This window comes from Buteo buteo, chromosome 7, assembly GCF_964188355.1.
Source record: "Buteo buteo chromosome 7, bButBut1.hap1.1, whole genome shotgun sequence".
Taxonomy (NCBI): Eukaryota; Metazoa; Chordata; class Aves; order Accipitriformes; family Accipitridae; genus Buteo; species Buteo buteo.
The window spans coordinates 16,623,637-16,644,578 of record NC_134177.1 but is presented as its reverse complement, the minus strand read 5'-3'; the positions used below and the strand labels follow the sequence as shown (position 1 = coordinate 16,644,578).

General features: G+C 43.4%; 1 protein-coding gene across 5 annotated transcripts; it reads right to left on the bottom strand.

Annotated features, from left to right (window-relative positions):
* Positions 1–594: 594 nt before the first annotated feature.
* Positions 595–20,616, bottom strand: LOC142032732 (phospholipid scramblase 1-like). 5 transcript variants are annotated; one of them, XM_075031722.1, is made up of 10 exons: positions 20,424–20,554; positions 20,280–20,332; positions 15,524–15,555; positions 14,598–14,699; positions 8,440–8,609; positions 7,318–7,360; positions 6,001–6,221; positions 5,022–5,183; positions 2,390–2,551; positions 595–1,178 (listed from the first exon to the last, which is right to left on the bottom strand). In XM_075031722.1, exons 3-10 carry the CDS (start codon positions 15,528–15,530, stop codon positions 1,119–1,121), a joined length of 927 nt encoding a protein of 308 aa, XP_074887823.1. In that variant the 5' UTR covers positions 15,531–15,555; positions 20,280–20,332; positions 20,424–20,554; the 3' UTR covers positions 595–1,118. The 5 variants fall into 5 exon arrangements, with proteins under 5 accessions (XP_074887823.1, XP_074887824.1, XP_074887826.1 ...); XM_075031723.1 differs by lacking the exon at positions 20,280–20,332 and having other exon boundaries at positions 20,424–20,616; XM_075031725.1 differs by lacking the exon at positions 15,524–15,555.
* Between the last annotated feature and the right edge of the window lie 326 nt (positions 20,617–20,942).

Below are 20,942 nucleotides of genomic sequence, written 5' to 3'. Positions count from 1 at the left end.
GAGAGTCCAGTTACATAGCAGCAATGGCACTCCACTTTTCCTCTGCTTTTTGACTGGCCAGGAGCAATCGATAAATTGAAAATACTGAACAAAAGGAATCTTTAGGAGAATTAGAATACAACTGAAAACATTGGCAAGGACCTCTCCCCATAGCTGGTTCCCAAGAACCACTATATGCACATGCTTGTGTGAAGCTGGGGTAAGAAATTGCAATTTTATCCATTGCTTGCACATTTAAATAAAGCTATAAATGCTAAGAAATAGACCTGCCATTTCATGCATCTGCTTTTGAAGTGGAATTGTTCTGTTTATTATTCCTGTGCCCTCACACCTACAGACAGACTTACAATCTGTGATAACCATGGACTAAATGAAGAAGAAAGAGGACTGGAGAAACTGGAAAGTAACTAACTACTTTTTCCTTGCCTCAGGAAGAAACACACTCATGCACAAAGCAATTACTAAAGGATTATTAAACAGAAGCAACCACAGGCATTTATATTTCCTGTCTCTTCTAACTCCTGTTGGTGAAAATCAAAGCCTTAAGTTTCAAAACAATGCAAATTATGAAACTAAGTTACAGTAAAGGAGTCATATTTGACAGCAGATTTATTGCTAATTAATACAATTTTACAGTGATTTCTGGTAGTTCTGTTCACTTAGATTACTTTGATTTGAAGGTATATATTTGTTAAGAAGTTGGAAACAACAGAATGTGAACACCAAGGCAAAACTACCAAAGAAGGATACAGAGGAAAAGAGCAGGACCTCTTTATTAGGCTCACTGCTTATATTACTATCGAATATAAAAGTAGTCCTCTTTTTAAGGAACCAAAGTAACTATGAGTATTTATTTTACAATTCCAAATTTCTTGGAAAAAAAGGTTGCTACATATTCCTATAAATTGATCTGTACAGACAAAGGGTTCTTATTTGAATACTACAAAGTATTTCATCAGATTATATATTAAAAAAAAAAAGACCATAAAGCTTTTAGTTTATAGAAATATAACTACAAGCACAAGATGTACATTCCTCACATTCTTACTGGAGCTCTGCAATCCGCTGGAAAGTTGGGAGATTTATGTTCTTCTTCTTCTATACAAAAGTTATAGATTTCATTGCCAAACTCCTGTTCGCTGTTGGTTATCACCAGCATGCTCAAAAAACATGAAGTCCTAAGAAGGAACCAAAAAGCAAACAAAACAAATACTTCTTAAATGTGATTCTTAGTTCAGAGATCTCCTGGTTGCTTTGCAAGGTATTCAAAGCACCTTCCTCTCGGAAACCTCAAATGATAAGAAGGTGGGGGCACCTCTCTCCACCCTCCCATCACCTGGGTTCTGTCAGAATAGGACACCCACAGAGAGAGAAAGAGGTGGTGAAAGACCTACATGGAAACTTTAAAGTATCACTAGCCAAAGCTATGCTTCCTTTACTCAGGACTCCTGCCCTGGCTTTGTTCAACCTGACTCAGTCCCCTCAATTTTACCTCAAACTGGCGTCCATCATAATGGTCACTATCTTTAGTTTACATCTGGGGGCCCCATTTTCTGTGTCTGGAGTCCTGGGTTGCTCGCACTCACTAATGCTGTACTTCATGCACATGGTAGCACACGAATATGCACAGCTAAGGAAAACCTGATTCATGCACAGGGCTGTTTGTTAGAAGCTGGTAAGAACTTTCCAAACTCATGGTGCTTCACACGCCCCTTTCCTCTTCCTCTGCAGCTCTGCCAGCACAGAAGCACTTTTTGAAATGGTACCTGTTGCTGAATTGCACAGGTAAGTGGAAACACACACTGTTTTCAAAGAGCAAAGTGAGCTGCGCTGCAGCATTTGACATGACGGAGTCAGAGTGCAGCTGAAAAGCCCTGTATCAAGTTAGATGTGTCTTGCCTCCACAGAAGTCCCTCCCATACTCCTCTGAGAGCATTTAATCCAGCTCAGCCCAGTGCTTCACATACTTCCAAAAAGGAGAGTCAGGAGGAACTGGCTGCAGCATTCAGCTGTCCAGTTCACCAGCTCAGCAGGCTGGTCTGGCTCTGGATGGGTCTTGGCTACTGCTGATCTTCACTTTTCTGGTCTCCCCATCCACAAGAACATGCTTTCCTCTGCCAATGAGTCTGTAAGGAGCCTTTCCTTTACAAGGTTTCTCAGTCCCATCACGTATGAAGCTCTGCTTAAATATAGTTAGCGCTTCATGTAGTCTAGAATAAGCTTACTATCTGAAAAAATGTCTTTGTTGCCCTCCTTGGTTAGTTTTACACACAGGAAGTTCACAACAAGCTGTCACCCACTTCAAGGAGCTCAGAGTCAAATCTTTTATCAGCACAACTTGAACATGGAGATGAGTTCATATTTAAGTATTAGTAAATGACAGACTTACGATAAGGAAACAAGCACCGATCATGACAGCTTTCATTTTTACATTAAGGTCCATTGGGAATGTGATTCCAAAGTTATCTGCATCTGTAAAGGCTTCTTTCAAAAACCCAGTCCACTGCTTAGAAATCCTCCCAACAGTAGAAGTCTCATCCACAGACTTCACCTAGTTTAATACAAAATTAAAAGAACAACATCAAATCTGTCATTCATAATATTCCCAAATCCTTTTCATGATAGATCCATTTGAAAGCTTCATGTTGTGTTATTCAAATTGATGCAGCCATTGAATGCAACTGTTTGTACCAAAAGGCAACCTTGACTATCAGAAAGTCAGTCTTAAGTAGCACAGACATGAACTTAATTCTAAACCTGACTGTGGAGTTCAATGCTTTAATGGTGTTGGAAGACAGCTACCGCACGCGCGCACACACACACACTCTGCTGGAAGTGTTGTCTTTTAGCCAAGAGAGCGAATTAGTTTATCCTGCCATGTATCAGGAACTGCTCAAGTAAAAATTAAACAAATTACATTCTTCTGTTGCGAAGCAGAGATTAGCCCTTTGTCATTATGTTTCCTAAAGTTAGAGCCAGTCTTCAGGGTCATGTGAAAGACTAGTCCCCAAAATAAAATTATACCAAATTTGCTTTAGCAACTATTTGCAACATCATTTTAAGTATTAAATGGTAGACTGGTGTATCTAGTAGGCCTGTCAGTCTGAGGCCAGAAGGAAGATCCGGGGAACTACAGGCCTGTCAGTCTGACCTCAGTGCCAGGGAAAGTTATGGAGCAGATCATCTTGAGTGCCATCACATGGCACGTACAGGACAACCAGGGGATCAGGCCCTGTCAGCATGGGTTTATGAAAGGCAGGTCCTGCTTGACTAACCTGATCTCCTCCTATGACAAGGTGACCTGCTTAGTGGATGAGCAAAGACTGTGGATGTTGTCTACCTAGACTTTAGTAAAGCCTTTGACGCTGTTTCCCACAGCATCCTCCTAGAAAATCTGGCTGCTCATGGCTTGGATGGGTGTACTCTTTGCTGGGTAAAAAACTGGCAGGACGGCCGGGCCCAAAGGGTGGTGATGAATGGAGTTAAATCCAGTCGGCGGCCAGTCACAAGTGGTGCTCCCCAGGGCTCGGTGTTGGGGCCAGTTCTCTTTAATATCTTTATCAATGATCTGGATGAGGGGATCGAGTGCACCCTCAGCAAGTTCGCAGATGACACCAAGTTGGGAGGGAGGGTTGATCCACTCGAGGGTAGGGAGGCTCTACAGAGGGATCTGGACAGGCTGGATTGATGGGTCGAGGCCAATTGTATGAGGTTCAACAAGGCCAAGTGCTGGGTCCTGCACTTGGGTCACAACAACCCCATGCAGTGCTATAGGTTTGGGGAAGAGTGGCTGGAAAGCTGCCTGGTGGAAAAGGGCCCAGGGGTATTGGTCGAGAGCCGGCTGAATATGAGCCAGCAGTGTGCCCAGGTGGCCAAAAAGGCCAGTTGCATCCTGGCCTGTATCAGAAATAGTGTGGCCAGCAGGAGCAGGGCAGTGATCGTCCCCCTGTACTTGGCACTGGTGAGGGTGTGCCTTGAGTCCTGTGTTCAGTTTTGGGCCCCTCACTACAGGAAAGACATGGAGGTGCTGGAGCGTGTCCAGAGAAGGGCAACCAAGTTGGTGAGGGGCCTGGAGCACAAGTCTTGTGAGGAGCAGCTGAGGGAGCTGGGGCTGTTTAGTTTGGAGAAGAGGAGGCTGAGGGGAGACCTTATCGGTCTCTACAACTACCTGAAAGGGGGTTGTAGCAAGGTGGGTGTCAGTCTCTTTTCGTAACAAACAATAGGACAAGAGGAAATGGCCTCAAGTTGCACCAGGGGAGGTTTAGATTGGATATTAGGAAAAATTTCTTCACCAAAAGTGTTGTTAAGCACTGGAACAGGCTGCCCAGGGAAGTGGTTGAGTCACCATCCCTGGAGGTGTTTAAAAGACGGCGTAGATGTGGCACTTAGGGACATTGTTTAGTGGTGGACTTGGCAGTGCTAGGTTAATGGTTGGACTCGATGATCTTAAAGGTCTTTTCCAACCTAAATGATTCTATGATTCTGTGATTCTATCCACTACTTAATGTGTATGAAAATAATGATGCATTAATCACTATTATTTTTAAGTGGAAGGTGTAACTCTTCAGTCATTCAAATCTATATTTTAGGTCTAAATTATCTTGATTTACTTGGTCATTGAATGATTATTAAATGATTAGATGAGTGGTTGTAGGAAGTCATTTTAATAATTCCCAGTACAGCTGAGAATAAAGTTTTTTTGTTAGGGCCTAACATAATACATTCAAAAAGATTTTGCTGCTAAATATTTCAATTAAGAGATTTGTGCGCAACCACAGAGAATCAGTCTCACTGATCACTGATGAGTGGCTCTAAGATGTTATTTCTAGAAGTTTATCTGGCTTATCTAGGTTAATCTAGATATCTAGAGAAGTGAAGTGATTACACTAGCATTATAAGATTATGTACTAACTACTTAATATAAACTACAGTTCAGTTGACAGGTAATAAGTCGAGCAACAAACTACTATCAAACTACATCTGAAAGAAGATACAAACAAACAATTTTTAGCATTGCATACCTCAAAATGAATGTCTTCACAACAGCTGCAGACAACACATGGGCCAATAATTTTCAGTATATCCATTCTTTTCTCATCTTGAATGGTAAACTTTGGTAGGCAGGGATGCCAGTTCTGGACAACATAACCGACTGGTGTTCCTGGAGGTGCCTGAACTTCCAGCTTCACAGGAAAAAGAAAATCGCCACTTGAATGTTCATGCTTTGATATATTTGTTAGACAAAATCCACACTAGCACACAAACCAAACACTAGTTTTTTCCACAACAATCTGGTTTTCCAATGCATGAAGCTGCATGGGATTTTCTGTGAACATTTTCAGAAAACTGCACACAAATTGCAACTTTTGCCTTCACTGAAAACAATAAGATCCTCCTAAGGCTGTGGAGCAAGCAAGGTATGTATCTACAGTAGAAAGATCAAAGTCTAGTAAAGGAAAGGCTGTGGGCATCCTCAAAGCATTCAGTGAAGACATCGCACGACGCAGCTACTACAAATCCCTCAGTAAGAATTCTGAGTAGGCTCAGATTTGAGGCTTCAGAAGTTGCACCACCCCATAATTATTTTAATATTATAAAAGCTCATCATTTCATGTGTTGAATTTCACTACAGCTTTCACAGCAGTATAGTGAAAACTCTAGCTGTTATTTTATGAAGACCATTGCCCAACCCTTACACCACAAGTCCATCTCCAGTACAGATTTCAGCACTATCCACGAGTTCCCTGACATGCTGTTGAATCAAATTTTTCATTACCATAATCAGAAGTGGCCAGAGTGAACCTAAGTGTTGCAGCACACTAGCTTCTTCCCAGACCAAGGAGACCCCATGCACAAATCCCACAGATCTCTTTCCCCACAACTTAGAGACAAAACCTGACTTGTTTCACCTCACCTCCTGATTCAAGACAACCCCATCTTAAAACTACACAGGTGGACCATGTCCCATGTGAGGGAAGACGGCAAGAGGGAGCAACTCACCTCCTGTAAGCAGCAGGGAAAGCAGCACGAAGAACACCGGAGGGGTCTCTGCAGCGTGATCACCTCATGGCCCAGGTTGTCTATAATCCGGATGGTGAAGGGTCGTGATGGCCCACAGCAATTCCTGGTACAGCAGTCAGTGTCCTCTGCTGCAAAGTACACCCTTTGCCCCAGTGTATTCTTGATTTCATATTTGTTGTTTGTTTCAAAGCCAGTGAGAACTGAAAAAAAGGAACAGAACTGTTAAATTTCTGAGGTGCGTCTGGTCAGAAAAGTCACCATGCTAACTCTAGGTGCATCTGGTCAGAAAAGTCCCCATACTAACTCTAAAGCTACCCTTTGGGAAGGCAGGCCTCACTCACAGTCTGTCAGAGGCAGCTACAGGCGAAGGAAAGTGGTGGGGAAGGAACCCTCAAGCACAGAAGCCTGACAGAGAAGTTCAGAGAGGAGAAGACACCATGAATGCAGCAACACAGAAAGAGCATGGAGATGTCCATCAGGCCCCTCCCACCAGACACGGACACCTACTGCCAGAGCAAGCACCACAATTATAAATAACACAGCATGGAAGATTCCCAGGGAAGACCTGGAGGGAGAAGAATTAAAGAAACTTGAGTATTTGGGCGTGAAGCAAGAAAAGGGCTCTAGAGGGCACAAATACATTCAGAATGAGGCGGCCACAAAAAAAGCCTCACAGTCAAGATTCACGGCAGCACAAATAGAAAACAACAAGAGCCAGGACAGAAATTTTGATTAATTTCTCTAACAAATGAAAGTACTCTTTGAAGCATTATGGAAAGAAAACACAGAAGCATTAGGTGTCAGCTGAGATCGATGGTCCATCTTACTTCTTCTATTTGAAAGACACAACATGACTTTGATATTCTTAAAGTGAACAGAATGAGGGGAGCAAAATTGCCTGGAAACGAGATCGGAGACGCATGCCAGTCTATGGAATTAGATGGAGTAAGAGAGGACAGAAAAGACGCCCTTCAAGTAGGGAAGAGAGACAAGTAGAAATCATGTGAATTAATAACATGGGAAATGTGTGACTTCAACCATAAATAGCTACCAAGGTTATTCAGTCACATTGCTATGTATCTTTTAAGATACAGAACCTGCTTAAAATCCTTTGCCCTCCTATTTTCTCCTTCCTCTCCTCCACAACTTCTGCAGGAATTGAGACAGATAAGAGAGGCAGGAAAAAGAAAGGTGGTGATCCACTTTAAATACGTAGTGTCAAAGAAAGTCTAAATTTTACCATTCTTGGGATTATTAGATTTAAACATTTCTCTGTTATAAATACTTTTCACTTACTCTCAAGAAGTTCAATTTGCTGATGAATTAATATCTGGTCAATCTGTTTGTGGTTGAAAAATTAAACAGAATAAATAGTTAACAAGTTGTAACTAAGAGAAATCTGGTTTTAAGAAGCATTGCTGTTTCATTTCAGAATGCAGATTTATTGATCAATACTTTGTCTAAAGGCAGATCATCTACTGCTAAAGCTGTGGAAGTTGCTCACATCCCCCCTGCCTTGTTCTCTGTCAGTTTAGTAGAACAGTGTTTCAGAGTACCAGAGCAGTTGGCAGAAGTTGTACCCAAGCTAGCCTGGTTACAAGCATGCAGGGCTAATGTGCCTGTGCTCCTTTCAGGACTCGGTAGCTCAGCTACAGAGCCTGACAGAGCCTCTGACACCACATATCCCAGATGCCTGGGATATCAGGAGTCCATACAGACAAAAGCAGGAAACTGAGAAATTTTAGAGCAGAAGCTCAGCTACTGCTCAGCTCTAAGTGAAACTTGGGAAAAGTCAGCCTCTCCTCACTGATGCCTTTTTTTTTTTTTTTTTTTTTTTTGAGCAGTTTGCAAAACTGGCAACAGTACATCAGTGTTAAGCCTTGATATTTGCTCCTAGTGATGAGATGAACTGTACTTTTACAGTCCAATGACATATTCTGCAATGTGGAAACAATTCTTATTTTGCTATTAGCATCCTCCACGTTGTGAAGTCTGACTAGCGCCTCTCCTAACAGCATTATGAAGAGGTGTGAAGAAAGCATCATGTAGAAAATTAAGCACCTCTAATGTGCTACAGTTGCCCATATTACATATATATTATATACACCTTGCCAATTCACATTACATCTCACAAACAGTAGCTTCAGAAATCAGAAGGATGTATGATAGACCTGTGCCCCCAGTCCTTTAGCATCTCACTTGGCAGGAGAGCACTCTGTGAAGTGCTGCAGCCATAACAGGCACCTCCACACTCAAACATGCATCAATCACATTACAAAAGACTTCACTTAGTAGCTCAAAAGCAGCAACCCATGGAGCTGCAACAAAGCCAGATGCTTTTCTTAGCTTTCTTGATGGATGCAGGCTGCTTCTCAGGTGAATACCTGTTCTCTGGGGAAGGAGGAAGGGTGCAGGTACCTGTGTGAGGTATTCCAGTCCAGGAGGACAGTTGGGAAGAGAAGGAGGGATTGGCATCCAGATAGTCCCCTCCTTCACAATGGGCTGGTTCTGGATGGGTGGAACAGCAAGTCCAGCTGGGACTCCCATGGCCTGTACCTGGAAGCCATAGTTCTCCATGCCTGCGACACCTAGGGTGGTAGGAGAGATGCAGTTATGAAAGTTAGATGTTGGAAAAGAATTGCCCCATGGATCTTCAAAAGATTAATTCATTCACCATTTTGAACTGTGAAGATCCTCATAGCTACAATATATTTCAGTTATGAATACTACAACCTTCATGAAGGAAGTTACACTAGATTGGGAAGTTCTAATTCCTCCAGACAAAACCAAAGAAAATAAGTAAATGCATCATTCTTGAATATAGCAGAAATTTTATTCACATAAAGATAGGCAATTCAAAAATTAGAAATAAATAAATGAAGGTTATTTCTAAGTAGAGAAGACAGAATACCTTAAAATAAATGAAAAGTATTGGCGTTTACAAATTGTCAGTTGAGCAAATGAGGAATTCTAAGACAAAGTTTTCCTGGAATTATACCTTCTACTTATGTGACAGGAAATGTCCTTCTAGCAAAGTTCATCTGGAGTTTTCAAACCAGATGAGTGTGATCTCGTCTGTTTAATGGATTCTCTTTCAAAACTCAGGAAAACTCCTTCATGGAGGAGGTGTGTAGTAAAGGAAGAAATAGATCCACATGTTGTGAATGCCAAGTAAGTCTTCTCCAGCTAGCGCTCGATTGGAAACACAAGCTCTGATGAAGCTCTTCAGGGTCTGCATGCTCAGCACCCCACCAGATGGCACACGCAGCACTGCTCACAACCCATCCCACATCCCCAGGGCTGTGCACAGAGCCCTGTCTTGCTTGCAGCAACACGGCCTGTGCTACAGAGATGTTTTATGACCTTGTAGCTGAAGCTGCTGAAGTTGCTATTGAAAGCTACAGAACAAGAACTGTATTTTTTCCCTCATTTAATATTTTCCTGGTAGGCAGATAGGCTTTCAGTCTGATGCAGAGGAACCTTGTATTTTACTCAGAAGCAAGCACAAAGCAGAAGCCACAAAGAGTATTTTTGTAGAGCTGTACAAAGGCAAATAGTTTGAGATAATGACTTGTAGGCTTATCTTTACCCTAAATCAGTTCAGCACCAATGTTTCATATTACATTACAATACATGGACTATACCATGTGAAAGCTCACTCTCTGGCCATAAGCAGGACAGTACCTCAGGTGATGCAAACAGCTGTGGCTTAAAACTTGTGGGTGGCAGGATCACTCACCCCAGAGAAGGATCCACCATTATGGAATACTGTGCTGGTTTTGGCTGGGATAGAGTTAATTTTCTTCATAGTAGCTAGTGTGGGGCTATGTTTTGGATTTGTGCTGATAACACCGTTGATAACTCAGGGATGTTTTCGTTATTGCTGAGCAGTGCGCACACAGAGCCGAGGCCTTTTCTGCTTCTCCCCCCACCCCACCAGCGAGCAGGCTGGGGGGGCACAAGGAGCTGGGAGGGGACACAGCCGGGACAGCTGACCCCCACTGACCCAAGGGATGGTCCAGAGCATACAACGTCATGTTCAGCATATACAGCTGGGGGAAGAAGGAGGAAAGGGGGGACGTTCGGAGTGATGGCATTTGTCTTCCCAAGTAACCGTTACGGGTGATGGAGCCCTGCTTTCCTGGAGATGGCTGAACACCTGCCTGCCCATGGGAAGTGGGGAATGAATTCCTTGGTTTGCTTGGGTGCGCGGCTTTTGCTTTACCTATTAACTGTCTTTATCTCAACCCACAGGTTTGCGCACTTTTACCCTTCTGATCCTCTCCTCCATCCCACTGGGAGGGACGGAGCGAGCAGCTGCATGGTGCTTAGTTGCCGGTTGGGGTTAAATGACAACAGTCCTTTTTGGTGCCCAACATGAGGCTTGAAGGATTCGAGATAACAACAGATTTGATTGGAATGTGCTAGATCAAATTTATAGTTGTTATTGCTGTTTAGCTATTAATTGACAGGCTTCTGTGCTTGCCATGGGGCTTGCTTGCCTTACTGCATATTAGAGCCTAGTGCTCATTAGTGGCTGCTTTTTGCTTTCACTGTTTGCTGTGCTGCTGTAGTGCTTATCACCTTACCCTGCTGTGCCTGCAAACATTTTGATAAAAGCAACGGCAATGTGTCTGGGCTGACAGATGGCCAGGGCATCGCTGCTGTTTCTGCACTACTGTACTGGATAAGCTGGAACTACAGTGTGAATTTGAGTCAAAGGGACTGTGACCTGTGGATGAGTCCACATGGGAACAGGACACCCAAAGCATCTGTGGCCATGCACAAGCCCACGCCAGAGCAGGTACATCTCAAACCATCTGTGGCCATGGTTATGCCTGTGCCACAGCAGGTACACCTCTGAAGGGATTGTGGCCCAAGGAAAAGTCCACACTGGGGAAGGTACAGCTTGAAGCATCTGTGGCTGTGGCTAAGTCCATGCTGCAGCAGGTACAACTGGAAACATGAGTGGCTGTTGTGGTGGTGCATTTCTTCCCCCTCTCTGGGCTGATTTATGAACTCGGGAAGTCTTGCTAGGCCTTAGCATAAGTGTAATGAGTCGGGCGGTGAAGCATCCCTTGACTGTATCAGGAACTCTTACACAGCTAAGATAGGGAGTCATGCTGACTGTCTCAAGGACTCCTGCTGTCCAGTGAAAACAAAAAATGAAAGCAGAGATAACTAGTTCTCTCATAACAACCTAGAGACATCCCAGCTCTTCCCTGACAACCTTGGAGCATCCCATATCTGAATCTTAAGTCATTCCCTGACAGCCCCGGAGCCTTCCTGAGTTACGATCTGAATCATAACTCATGTGAAATGGTACAAATCCCAGTAATTTGTTGATGACTAAAGCAAATCATCTCCCGAACCTATAAGCGGTACTAAGTGAGACCCTTTGAGCTCTCCTGGACTGGAGCAGGCTGTGGCCAGCATCTCCCTCGGAGTGGGACACCTCTTGGAGCTCACAAACTTTTCTGTTTGTGAAGATCAGAGGTCTGTTGCCGAAAGCCTGGGCTGATACTCTCCACTCCTTGAGGCTCGACACTTCGCCCGTTGAGAAAGATGCCAAAGCATTCAACGTGAATATTTTCACTGAACTTGAGGGGAATTTTTAACAGGTGTACCTCTTTTACTTGCTCATATGTATATCTCTTAATGCCTTTATGCATGTGTGTGTGTACTAACCAGAATATTCTATAGTGAGTAGATTACAAGTTACTGCTTTTCAAATCTATACTTAAAATTACTGTCGTGAACTTTATTCAATTGTGAATGAATCTCAGGCTGCTATTATACTCATAATCCCTTTAGATATACACCATTGACCAAGTCTGGAACTAGGAGTTGGTCCAGCCCCACCAAGACTCCAACAGGAGTTTAGAAAGCAAGGGGGTCTTCTCTGAACCACGTGACTCAACGGGAGGGTCTCCCTTACCCTTTTTACATTCCCCATCTCTGTACAAATTACAAGAAATCAATTCTAACTCAATTTTTCTTTGTATATTTTTCTTTTAAACCTATTGTGTTTTCAGTCTCTATACCTAATTTTAGTCTGATTCTAACTTAATTTTCCCATGTGCATTTCATCCATGTATTAAGTAATAGAGTGAACCTTGCCATCAAATTCTGTGAAGTCAAGCTTTTATATAAATTCCTATTAAATCATTTTTCTTTTGCTAATACCATTGGAAGGGATTCTTTACAGTGGTCCAAACCACTCCATGTCATGACAGCTGTGCGTGAGGTCATGCTGAAGCACCTCAAAGCGTGTGGCCACGGATAAGCCCACAAGAGAGCAGCTACACCCCTGGAGGGACTGCAGCCATGGGCAAGGCCATGTTGGAGCAGGTTTACTTCGGAAGGGACCGTGGCTGTGGTTAAGGCCAGGCTGGAGCAGGTATACTTCTGAAGGCATTGTGGCCCATGGAGAAGGCCACGCTGGAGCAGGTTCACCTCAAAGCGACTGTGGCTGTGAATAAGTCTACGCCACAGCAGGTATAATCCCGGAGAGACTGCGGCTCATAGATAAAGCTCCACTTGGAGTAGGTGCACCCCTAAGGGACTGCAGTCTGGGGATTAGTCCGAGCCAGAGCAGGGGCAAGGGGAGGAGTTCATTGCAATGTTAAACCCTATGGTCTGGTCCAAAGGGACCGGGGTGGACACTGCAATGGATATACCTTTAAGTTGTTGTAACCCAGGATTTGAGTTGCATGTTATAGGAATTAGTATAGCAGGAACCACCTGAACCAATGGGGGACAAGCCTTACAAGAAGCAGAGCAAGTACAGCAGTGGCTCGACCTGAGCTGGCTTCGGTGTCCAGTAACTCCACACAACACAGCACCTCTCCTGTCCTGAGTGACCACCATAACAGATGGAGCCCAAAGTCATGGACTAAATGAAATCAAAGGACATTTTGCAGACATTTATAGACATTTTACAGACATTTCACAGGGGTGGTCCGTTGACAAAGGGAATGATATTTGTGTATTGTATCAAAGGATGCTAAGGGGTGGTGGTGGGTAATGAGAATGTATTGGATAGCGTGAGACCTGAGCATGACGTAAATGGTATGGAATATGGGGTGGAGAATGTGCTTGTTTTGGCTGGGATAGAGTTAATTTTCTTCATAAGAGCTAGGATGGGGTTATGTTTCAGATTTGTGCTGATAACAGTGTTGCTAACACAGGGATGTTTTGGTTATTGCTGAGCAGTGCTCACACAGAGCCGAGGCCTTTTCTGCTTCTCCCCCCACCCCACCAGCGAGCAGGCTGGGGGGGCACAAGGAGTTGGGAGGGGACACAGCTGGGACAGCGGACCCCGACTGACCCAAGGGATGGTCCAGAGCATACAACATCATGTTCAGCATATACAGCTGGGGGAAGAAGGAGGCAGGGGGGGACGTTCAGAGTGATGGCGTTTGTGTTCCCAAGTAACCGTTAGGGGTGACGAAGCCCTGCTTTCCTGGAGATGGCTGAACACCTGCCTGCCCATGGGAAGTGGGGAATGAATTCCTTGGTTTGCTTTGCCTGTGCATGCGCGGCTTTTGCTTTACCTATTAAACTGTTTTAGTTCAACCCACAGGTTTTCGCACTTTTACCCTTCTGATCCTCTCCCTTATCCCACTGTGGGGGAAGGAGTGAGCGGCTGTGTGGTGCTTAGTTGCCGGTTAGGGCTAAACTACAACAAATACAAAATCACTTTTATGTCCGAGCACAGGCTTCGCACAGAAATTGACTATCTACTGCTATTGTGTGTAAGTGTATGCGCATACAATTATTCAAGACGAAAAATGCTCCCCTGACCTTCATCGCACAGGCAGCACGTGCTCATTCCCTGCTGAAGCTACCTGTACTTGCAGACCTCAGATTGCCTTGCCACAAGGTACACAACTTTTGAATTAGGAACAGCATGGTAACTTAGGCCAAACTTTTTGCATTTATCTGTAACCTATTCTTTGAGCCTGATTGTTAGATATTGCTCATTGTGATTTGGTTCTTCAGAAAGCAGTTAGTTGCCAGAACATGAGAAGCTATTTAGGAGTGCTGCATTTTGAATATGGGGCAGAAAGTGAGATAGAAGAGGAGAAAAGCAAATGAGTGAAAGTGTAAGGTATAACCATGTGCAAAGTACAGCGACAGAGTAGGAAACAGGTACAGAATACATGGACCAGCAGAACTACAAGGGGAAAATAGTTCTTTTCTTCAGTTCTGGATTTCTAGAGAGAAATAAAGTGAAAAACTGAAATAACATGTTAATTAAAAAATCTGATCATCAGCAAGAAGCTGCCACACATTAATTGCTTTGCATCAGTAACACCTCTCTAACAAACTCCCCATAGTGACCACTGAGGAACACTCAACATTTTTAACTTCTACCACTGTTGGTACTGCTTACCACACGCTAACTTGTAGCACCAAGAAGGACGGAAGATGACTTTTCAGCAAAACAGAAATTAACAGAAACTGTACAGAATAAACAGCAGAAAAGTAAATAAGAGCTAGTCACCCTAGTGAAACCTCCTACTTCCCGTGCTTATTTCCTGATACAGCAGATTTGTAGCCAAGCAACCTACCTTGGTAAGTCCCAGGTGCATACTGTGGGTGGCCACAGGGGACTTGATTTCCTGGCTCATAGTTAGCGTTTGAAAATCCAGTTGCTGGGGCAGGTTTATGTGCTGGAAGAGTGGAACATACACTTTGAGTATTGCTCGATTCCTCCTACCCTAGGGTGAAGGATCCAAAACATTGTCTCCTTTTTCAGGTAGATATACAAGAAAATCAAGTAACTGTTTTCTGTATAGCAAAAACTGTATAACAAGCTTGTATTTATTCAAAATATTAAACGTCTTACTGGAACTTAAAGGAGTTCTGATCCTTAAGCTGCAGAAGAAAAGGCAGGTATTGCACATGATGTCATGAAGATGTCACAGAATCACAGAATCATTTTGCTTGGAAGGGACCTCTTGAGATCACCTAGTCCAAATCCTGCTCAAGCAGGGTCAGTTCACTCTGTCTGGAGCAGAGGTGCCTTTGTTCGATTATATTTAGAAGGAGGCTTTAATTCAAAGAATTGCCTGAGAACTGACAGGCTGCCCTCCTGTACAGAACAGACTGGTAATGAGCCATTTTCCACTATATAAAACATTTTCCCCCAATTTCTTCAAGTTAGGACTATTCTAATGCCTCACCAGCAGACTCAGAGGGTTATGGATTTAAAAACATTTACCAAGTTCAGTTTGTAAGCAGAAATAACTTGAATTTCAAGATGATTTATTTATTTTATTTAACTTCAGAAATCAAGATCTGAAAATGTAAGCTATATGTTTTGTAAATGATTTCATTTTAAAATGTAAATAATTTCAATTTAAAACATTCATACATATTTTATAAAATTAGAAGGCAAAATAATAGCTAAGCTAATATTGCTTGAACACCTCGGAAGGACCCATGCTATCTTTCATATTAACAAAAGATGACATTTTGTTTTTATTTTACTCACCTTGCATTGCTGTGGATCTGCTTATAATTGTTCTGCAAAACAACATTTTTATTTCATGGGTTTTTTAATATATAATTTCACACAAGAGTTATTCAAAATTCTTTATTACTGATGAAAGGTACTTGCCTGTCTAAACCATATGAGAAAGCTGAATTACAAACACAAACTTTCAATATTTAAGCTTCCTTCTAGGCTATGTCTCCACCACAATGTAAGTCTGAATTATCTATGCCTGCATTCATGAAATACCCTGAAATCATCCTTAACTCAGAAGAAAGCATCGGGATGTGCAGTTATTTCATTGCAGTGCAAGACTCCATTGTGCAGCCATTCAGAAACATCATGCAATTCATATGAACAAATTACTGCAGTAATTTCAGAGCAACTGGTTTAGAGTATTGATGTTGACTACAAAATCTGCTTGGGTAAATCCTGGAGCAACCGTGATGCCATGCTACCACCTATTCAGTTCTTTATGCTTTTCCACTTCTGAAGAGGTACTACTGAATATCACATATCCAATTTTTGTCTCCATATGATAATAAAGGGTGGCTTGCACAGGCTGGTGGGGTTGCACAGGCCAGTGGGCTTCCACTGCAGAATATCATGAGTGAAAGGGTCAACTGCTTGTCTCTTTCATTCTACTCCTCCAGGGTTGCCAAAATGAGTTTTAAAAAAAGCAGAAAGAACATTTACTGATGCCAGTATCAACCTTGAGAGATACTCCTTTCAGTCTCTGGCATAACAAGAGAAGAAAGACAATGGCAGCAACTTCTATTAAAGACAGAGGTGCAAAATAGCCCGGAGATCCATAAGTGGAAATATAAAAAAGAATGGTAGAGGAGCTCCTCTTTATAGGATCTAAAGCTTTAAAGTAAACAATAAACCTAGTTATTCTTTAAAAAGAATGTGGTTCAAGTTAAACTAGTAATATATTTTGTCTGTTAGAGTTCTTCCAACTAGTTCAGTTCAATGAAGATGGTCTTTCAAAGCTGGGAATTAAATTGAAACTGAAAGCAGTTCCTTCCTGCTTTTCACCCGAGACTAAAAGCAGATGTCACAGGAGGATGTTTAATGGTTCTGGGATGACATGGCATCTAGCTCACTTCCCAACTTGTACACAACACACTCTTTGTTTAATAAATTGGTCTTAAAGTGTTCCTTTTTTAATATATTTTTTCTTCTACTTTACTAACAAAACTACCATCCTGCTTTACGTACTTCTAATTGGATTCTGGTCCCCATATGAATACAGGTTAAAAAAAAGTAATAAGAAATAATTTAAAATTATATATCTAATTTTAAAATCTGAAAGAACACATTTAAACTACGTAACTTAAACCTTGGTCTCACAGTTGATAGTACAGACTGACAAGTTAAATATATGACCACATTAAAATATGTTGACAAAACTACCAGCTTGTAGGAATAGCACAAATTAAAGATGAATTAAAAAAACATTATTTAAACGAGCAAAAGATCAGTTTATCAGTTTATACTGTGAGATGTTCCAGCTACCTGAACTTCAGTGAAATACTGAGAATTACAACTGAACTCTTCAGTAAATGGAGAGTAGAGACAGAATCATGTGATTTATTTATAAGAAAGGCTTTATAATAGCCCAGAATCTTTTTTCTCCCTACAACCACATATATATGCCACTGTACAATCTAGGATGTAGAAAATGTTGGTATGTTCTATAGCTAGAAAAGCAACAAAGATTTTACAAAGTTCAACTCCCATTTCATCAGACATGATGCTAAAGAGAGTAGTTAAGATTGTTTGTTGTATTAAAATTGTCTCTTTTCATCTATTGCTTCTTATCTAGACTCCTACCACCTCCAATTCAGTCACCAAGATTAATAAATTGTCAGTCACACCCTGCTTTTCATCTGAGTAATTTATAACAACTGTGAAATAACATAAAATTCTGAAATACCAAAGTATTGAGGAACAAACCTCAACTTCTGCCAACCTTTATATTGCACAATATGTTGTTCAGCCATGTTGTTACACATGGGGAAATTCACATCTGGTGAAACCTCAGTTAAGAAACACTAGCAATGGGCAGAGCAGTCACCTAGAAATGTGTTGGTTCCAGCTGCCTAGGTTACACAAAGCAATGATTTGAAGCCTATCAGTTTAATAAAATGAGGCTTTCTTTACATGCTGCTAGGTGCTACTATTCTAGTAACAGTTTTAAAATAAATACAGGGAACAACCATTGAAACATTACTTAGCAGGGAAAAGTAGAGGTATTTGCATTTAGCTCCCACTAATACAAAAGAGGGAGAATGCTATTTCTTTGTAAAGGAGTTAAAATTCCACAGAATTAAAGAAAAAAAGAATGAAAGTTCTTCAGCAAGTAGAAGTCCATTACTGAATTAATTTTGGTTCAACAAAAACAGTATCTGCAGAATCCCTTGTGCTACGCTGGCTACATGCTGCAACCTGAAGAATTCACAACATAAATCGAGAAAGTTGTATTGGAGTGAATAAGCTGGCCATGGTTTTCCAGACAAAGCAGCTGTATATCTTTGCAAACATCTTATAAAAAGCTTTACAAGGCCCTGAGCAATCTGACCAAAATTTGAATTTGGTCTGGCTTTAAGCAGAGGAATGGACCAAATGACCTCCAAAGGTTATCCTTTCCAACCCCAATTATGCTAGGATTATAAGGGTCCTTCACATTTTATTACATTACCTGAGGTATTTGCTGACCAAACATTTCCCCAAATCCCCCAGCTGGAGTGCAGAAGGGCAAGAGGAGGGCGAGGACCAGGCTCCAGCTCCCAGCACCTCACCCCTCACTGGGGGGGCTATTTTGGGTTAGGGCCATGCAAGGGAGCCTGTGCCAGGAAAAGCTGACGAGTTTTGCCTTCCTGACAGATTCCCATAGTAACTCATAGCTCTGGGTGCACTCTCCCAAAGGGAGTATAGATGAGATACAAATACCCTCTTTTCTCTGAGGAGGGGACGTACCTGCGTTCAGCTTTACACAGGGGAAAGCAGAAGTGATTTTGCTGGCAGGGAGGAAGCACTGGGCTAATTGGAGACGCTTCATGCAAAGCGGCTGTCTGACAAGGAATGACCCTTACAAAATACAGTCTCTGGATGGGCTGAGGTCCCCCCGCTGTGCCTGCATGCCAGGAGTGGGAAAGGCAGGGGCTGCCCGCCTGCCCACCCTGCACGCAGCCAGCCGCCTCTCCAAAAAACACCACTTGAACCCCCCAGCATGGCTTCCAGCCTCAACCACTGCAACGCAGAGGAAATGAAAGACGAAAGTACCGCCCTGCACTCACACCGAACACAGCCCTTCGACTGCCAAGAGCTGCCGTTCAGCTGCGAGTTAGCAAGCTGACAGTAGACCCCCACACCTCACTTGCTGTACTGCTCACGAGAGAAAGAAACTCCTGTCAAGAAGTCTCATTCTTCATACCCTGTCCCTATAGATTGTACTACCTAGAACCCTTATTGCCAGCCTTCCTCCTCATCCATAGGTGTTCCCAGACTTTCTCCCTTTGCTCTCAGACGTTGCAGTCAACTGCTGCCACAGCCTAAACCCTCTCACCCAGCACCAGCACACCCAACTGGTTCCTCACTTTCTCCTCACTTTCTTGAATTGTTATTTAAATGGGTAACATGGAAGCAACCCTCAGAGGCACCCAGGTGCCCAGGCACAGTGTTCTTCCCCCTCCAGGAGTTCTGAGCCCAGGCATTTAAGGACAGGCAAAAACTTTTGGAAAGGAAATCGAGGAAATACTGGTTCCAAAGGAAGTCAGACCATAATTGTTCTACTGCAGGGAACAGTAAGGAAATAACGTCCCTCGATTGTTCCTTTTTAAGAAATGGCAGAATGTCCATGTTTTTTCCCAGGCATTTCCTCATGCTGCAATTGATTTAGAGATAATTTAATTAACCCAAGAAACAAAGCTTCTGGGTTTTACCAGAAAAACCAGTATACTAGCACGACAATCAGTTTCGTTTCTTATCCAGCTCACTAAAATACTGCCAAGAGCATATTAACATAAGCCTCTGAGCTTATGCATGGAGGCCATTTATGCTCACACATGGGGCCATTTAAATACCAAGCCAGGCCCTTTCCAAGAAGGTTTATGACTCAAAAACCAGACTTAGAAAGCCTAATAGCTGTGAGGCATGCATTAGTTCACCCTAGCTAGCTTTGCGGCACTGCTTTTCATCAACACATCATATTAGACTATTCGGCCACTGGATTTTAACCTTGACTGCTAGAGAAACAGTATATTGATCTAGTTGATCTAATTAAACAGGTTATTTTCTACTAAAGTTAACAAAATAGCCTTCAGAGAAGGAATGAAATGAGCTATAAGTTGACATAAAAGCATTTTGTTCTGAGAGGTACCCTCTCCCCTTACATAGGCATCTCTCCTAAAGCCTGAGAGTCCCAACACCTGAGAGCCAAAAAACCAGGTCACACTCTGGGCACCCAGCCTCGCTGAGACCAGGGCACATCTCTAACACCGCTCGCTTCACTGCGGGGTGACAGGACCACCGTGGCCTGAGCCCTGCCGCTGCTGACAGCTCTCTCCAGCAGGGCTCTGCCAGGGCGGCCTCGGCAGCAAGACCCCTCCTTAAACCAGTCTTTGCAAGCGAGTTACTCTGCTGAAGAGAGGAGACATTTTCTAACTTAACATGCAATCCCCAGCTGGAAAACATGGCCCTTCCAATCATTAAGCATCCCTGTGATGAAAAAAAAAAAAAAAAAAATTGATACCTGAAAGGACCCTCTAGAAGAAATCACATACGGTAGATACCTGAAAGGACCCCCTAGAAGAAATCACATACGGTAAATACCTGACAGGACCACCCAGAAGAACTCACATACGGTAAAGACACTTAATTCACAGCAAAACAATACCCGTTCCCAAAGCCGAGGAGCCGCTCCAAGGAGTCCCGCACCGAGCCCCGCTTCCAGCCGCGCCGGACCCCGCCGCCGCGCTCCGCTCCGCTCCGCTCCGCAGCCCCGCTGCCCTGCAGCACCCCTGTCCGGCCCGGCCCGCCCGGTCCGGCGCCCCCGGAACCCCCAGCGCTGCGGGCCGGGGCCGGCCCGGGGCGGGGCCGCGCAGGGGCGGGGAGCCGGGGCACTTCCCTGTGTGAAGGGGCCGCGTGTGTTCGCGGACACGGCAGCGGGGGGCTCTCCTCGCCGCCCTGCCCCGGCGCTGCCGAGGGTTCTGCCGCTGCCGGGGGCACCGGGCGCGGCAGCACCGTCGGCTCGTTTAACCGCTCTCCGTTGCTGCGGCAGTGGAACAGCAGGGCAGATGTTCGCTTAAAGTTAAGTGGTGCAGTGTTTGTAGAAGGCAGCGATGTCTGCCTCAGTGTAACTCCTACCACTAAAATGACACCGGCGTTTTTTCATGAAGGAGGCAGTTCAAACTTG

Coding starts and splice junctions, on each gene's coding strand:
- LOC142032732 (XM_075031721.1), bottom strand. CDS start 15,569: ATGTTGTTTTGCAGAACAATTATAAGCAGATCCACAGCAATGCAAG. Junction 7,361..8,439: donor GACTGGAATACCTCACACAG/GTACCTGCACCC, acceptor AACCACAAACAG/ATTGACCAGATATTAATTCA. Junction 1,179..2,389: donor TCGGTGCTTGTTTCCTTATC/GTAAGTCTGTCA, acceptor GTTCCTTCTTAG/GACTTCATGTTTTTTGAGCA.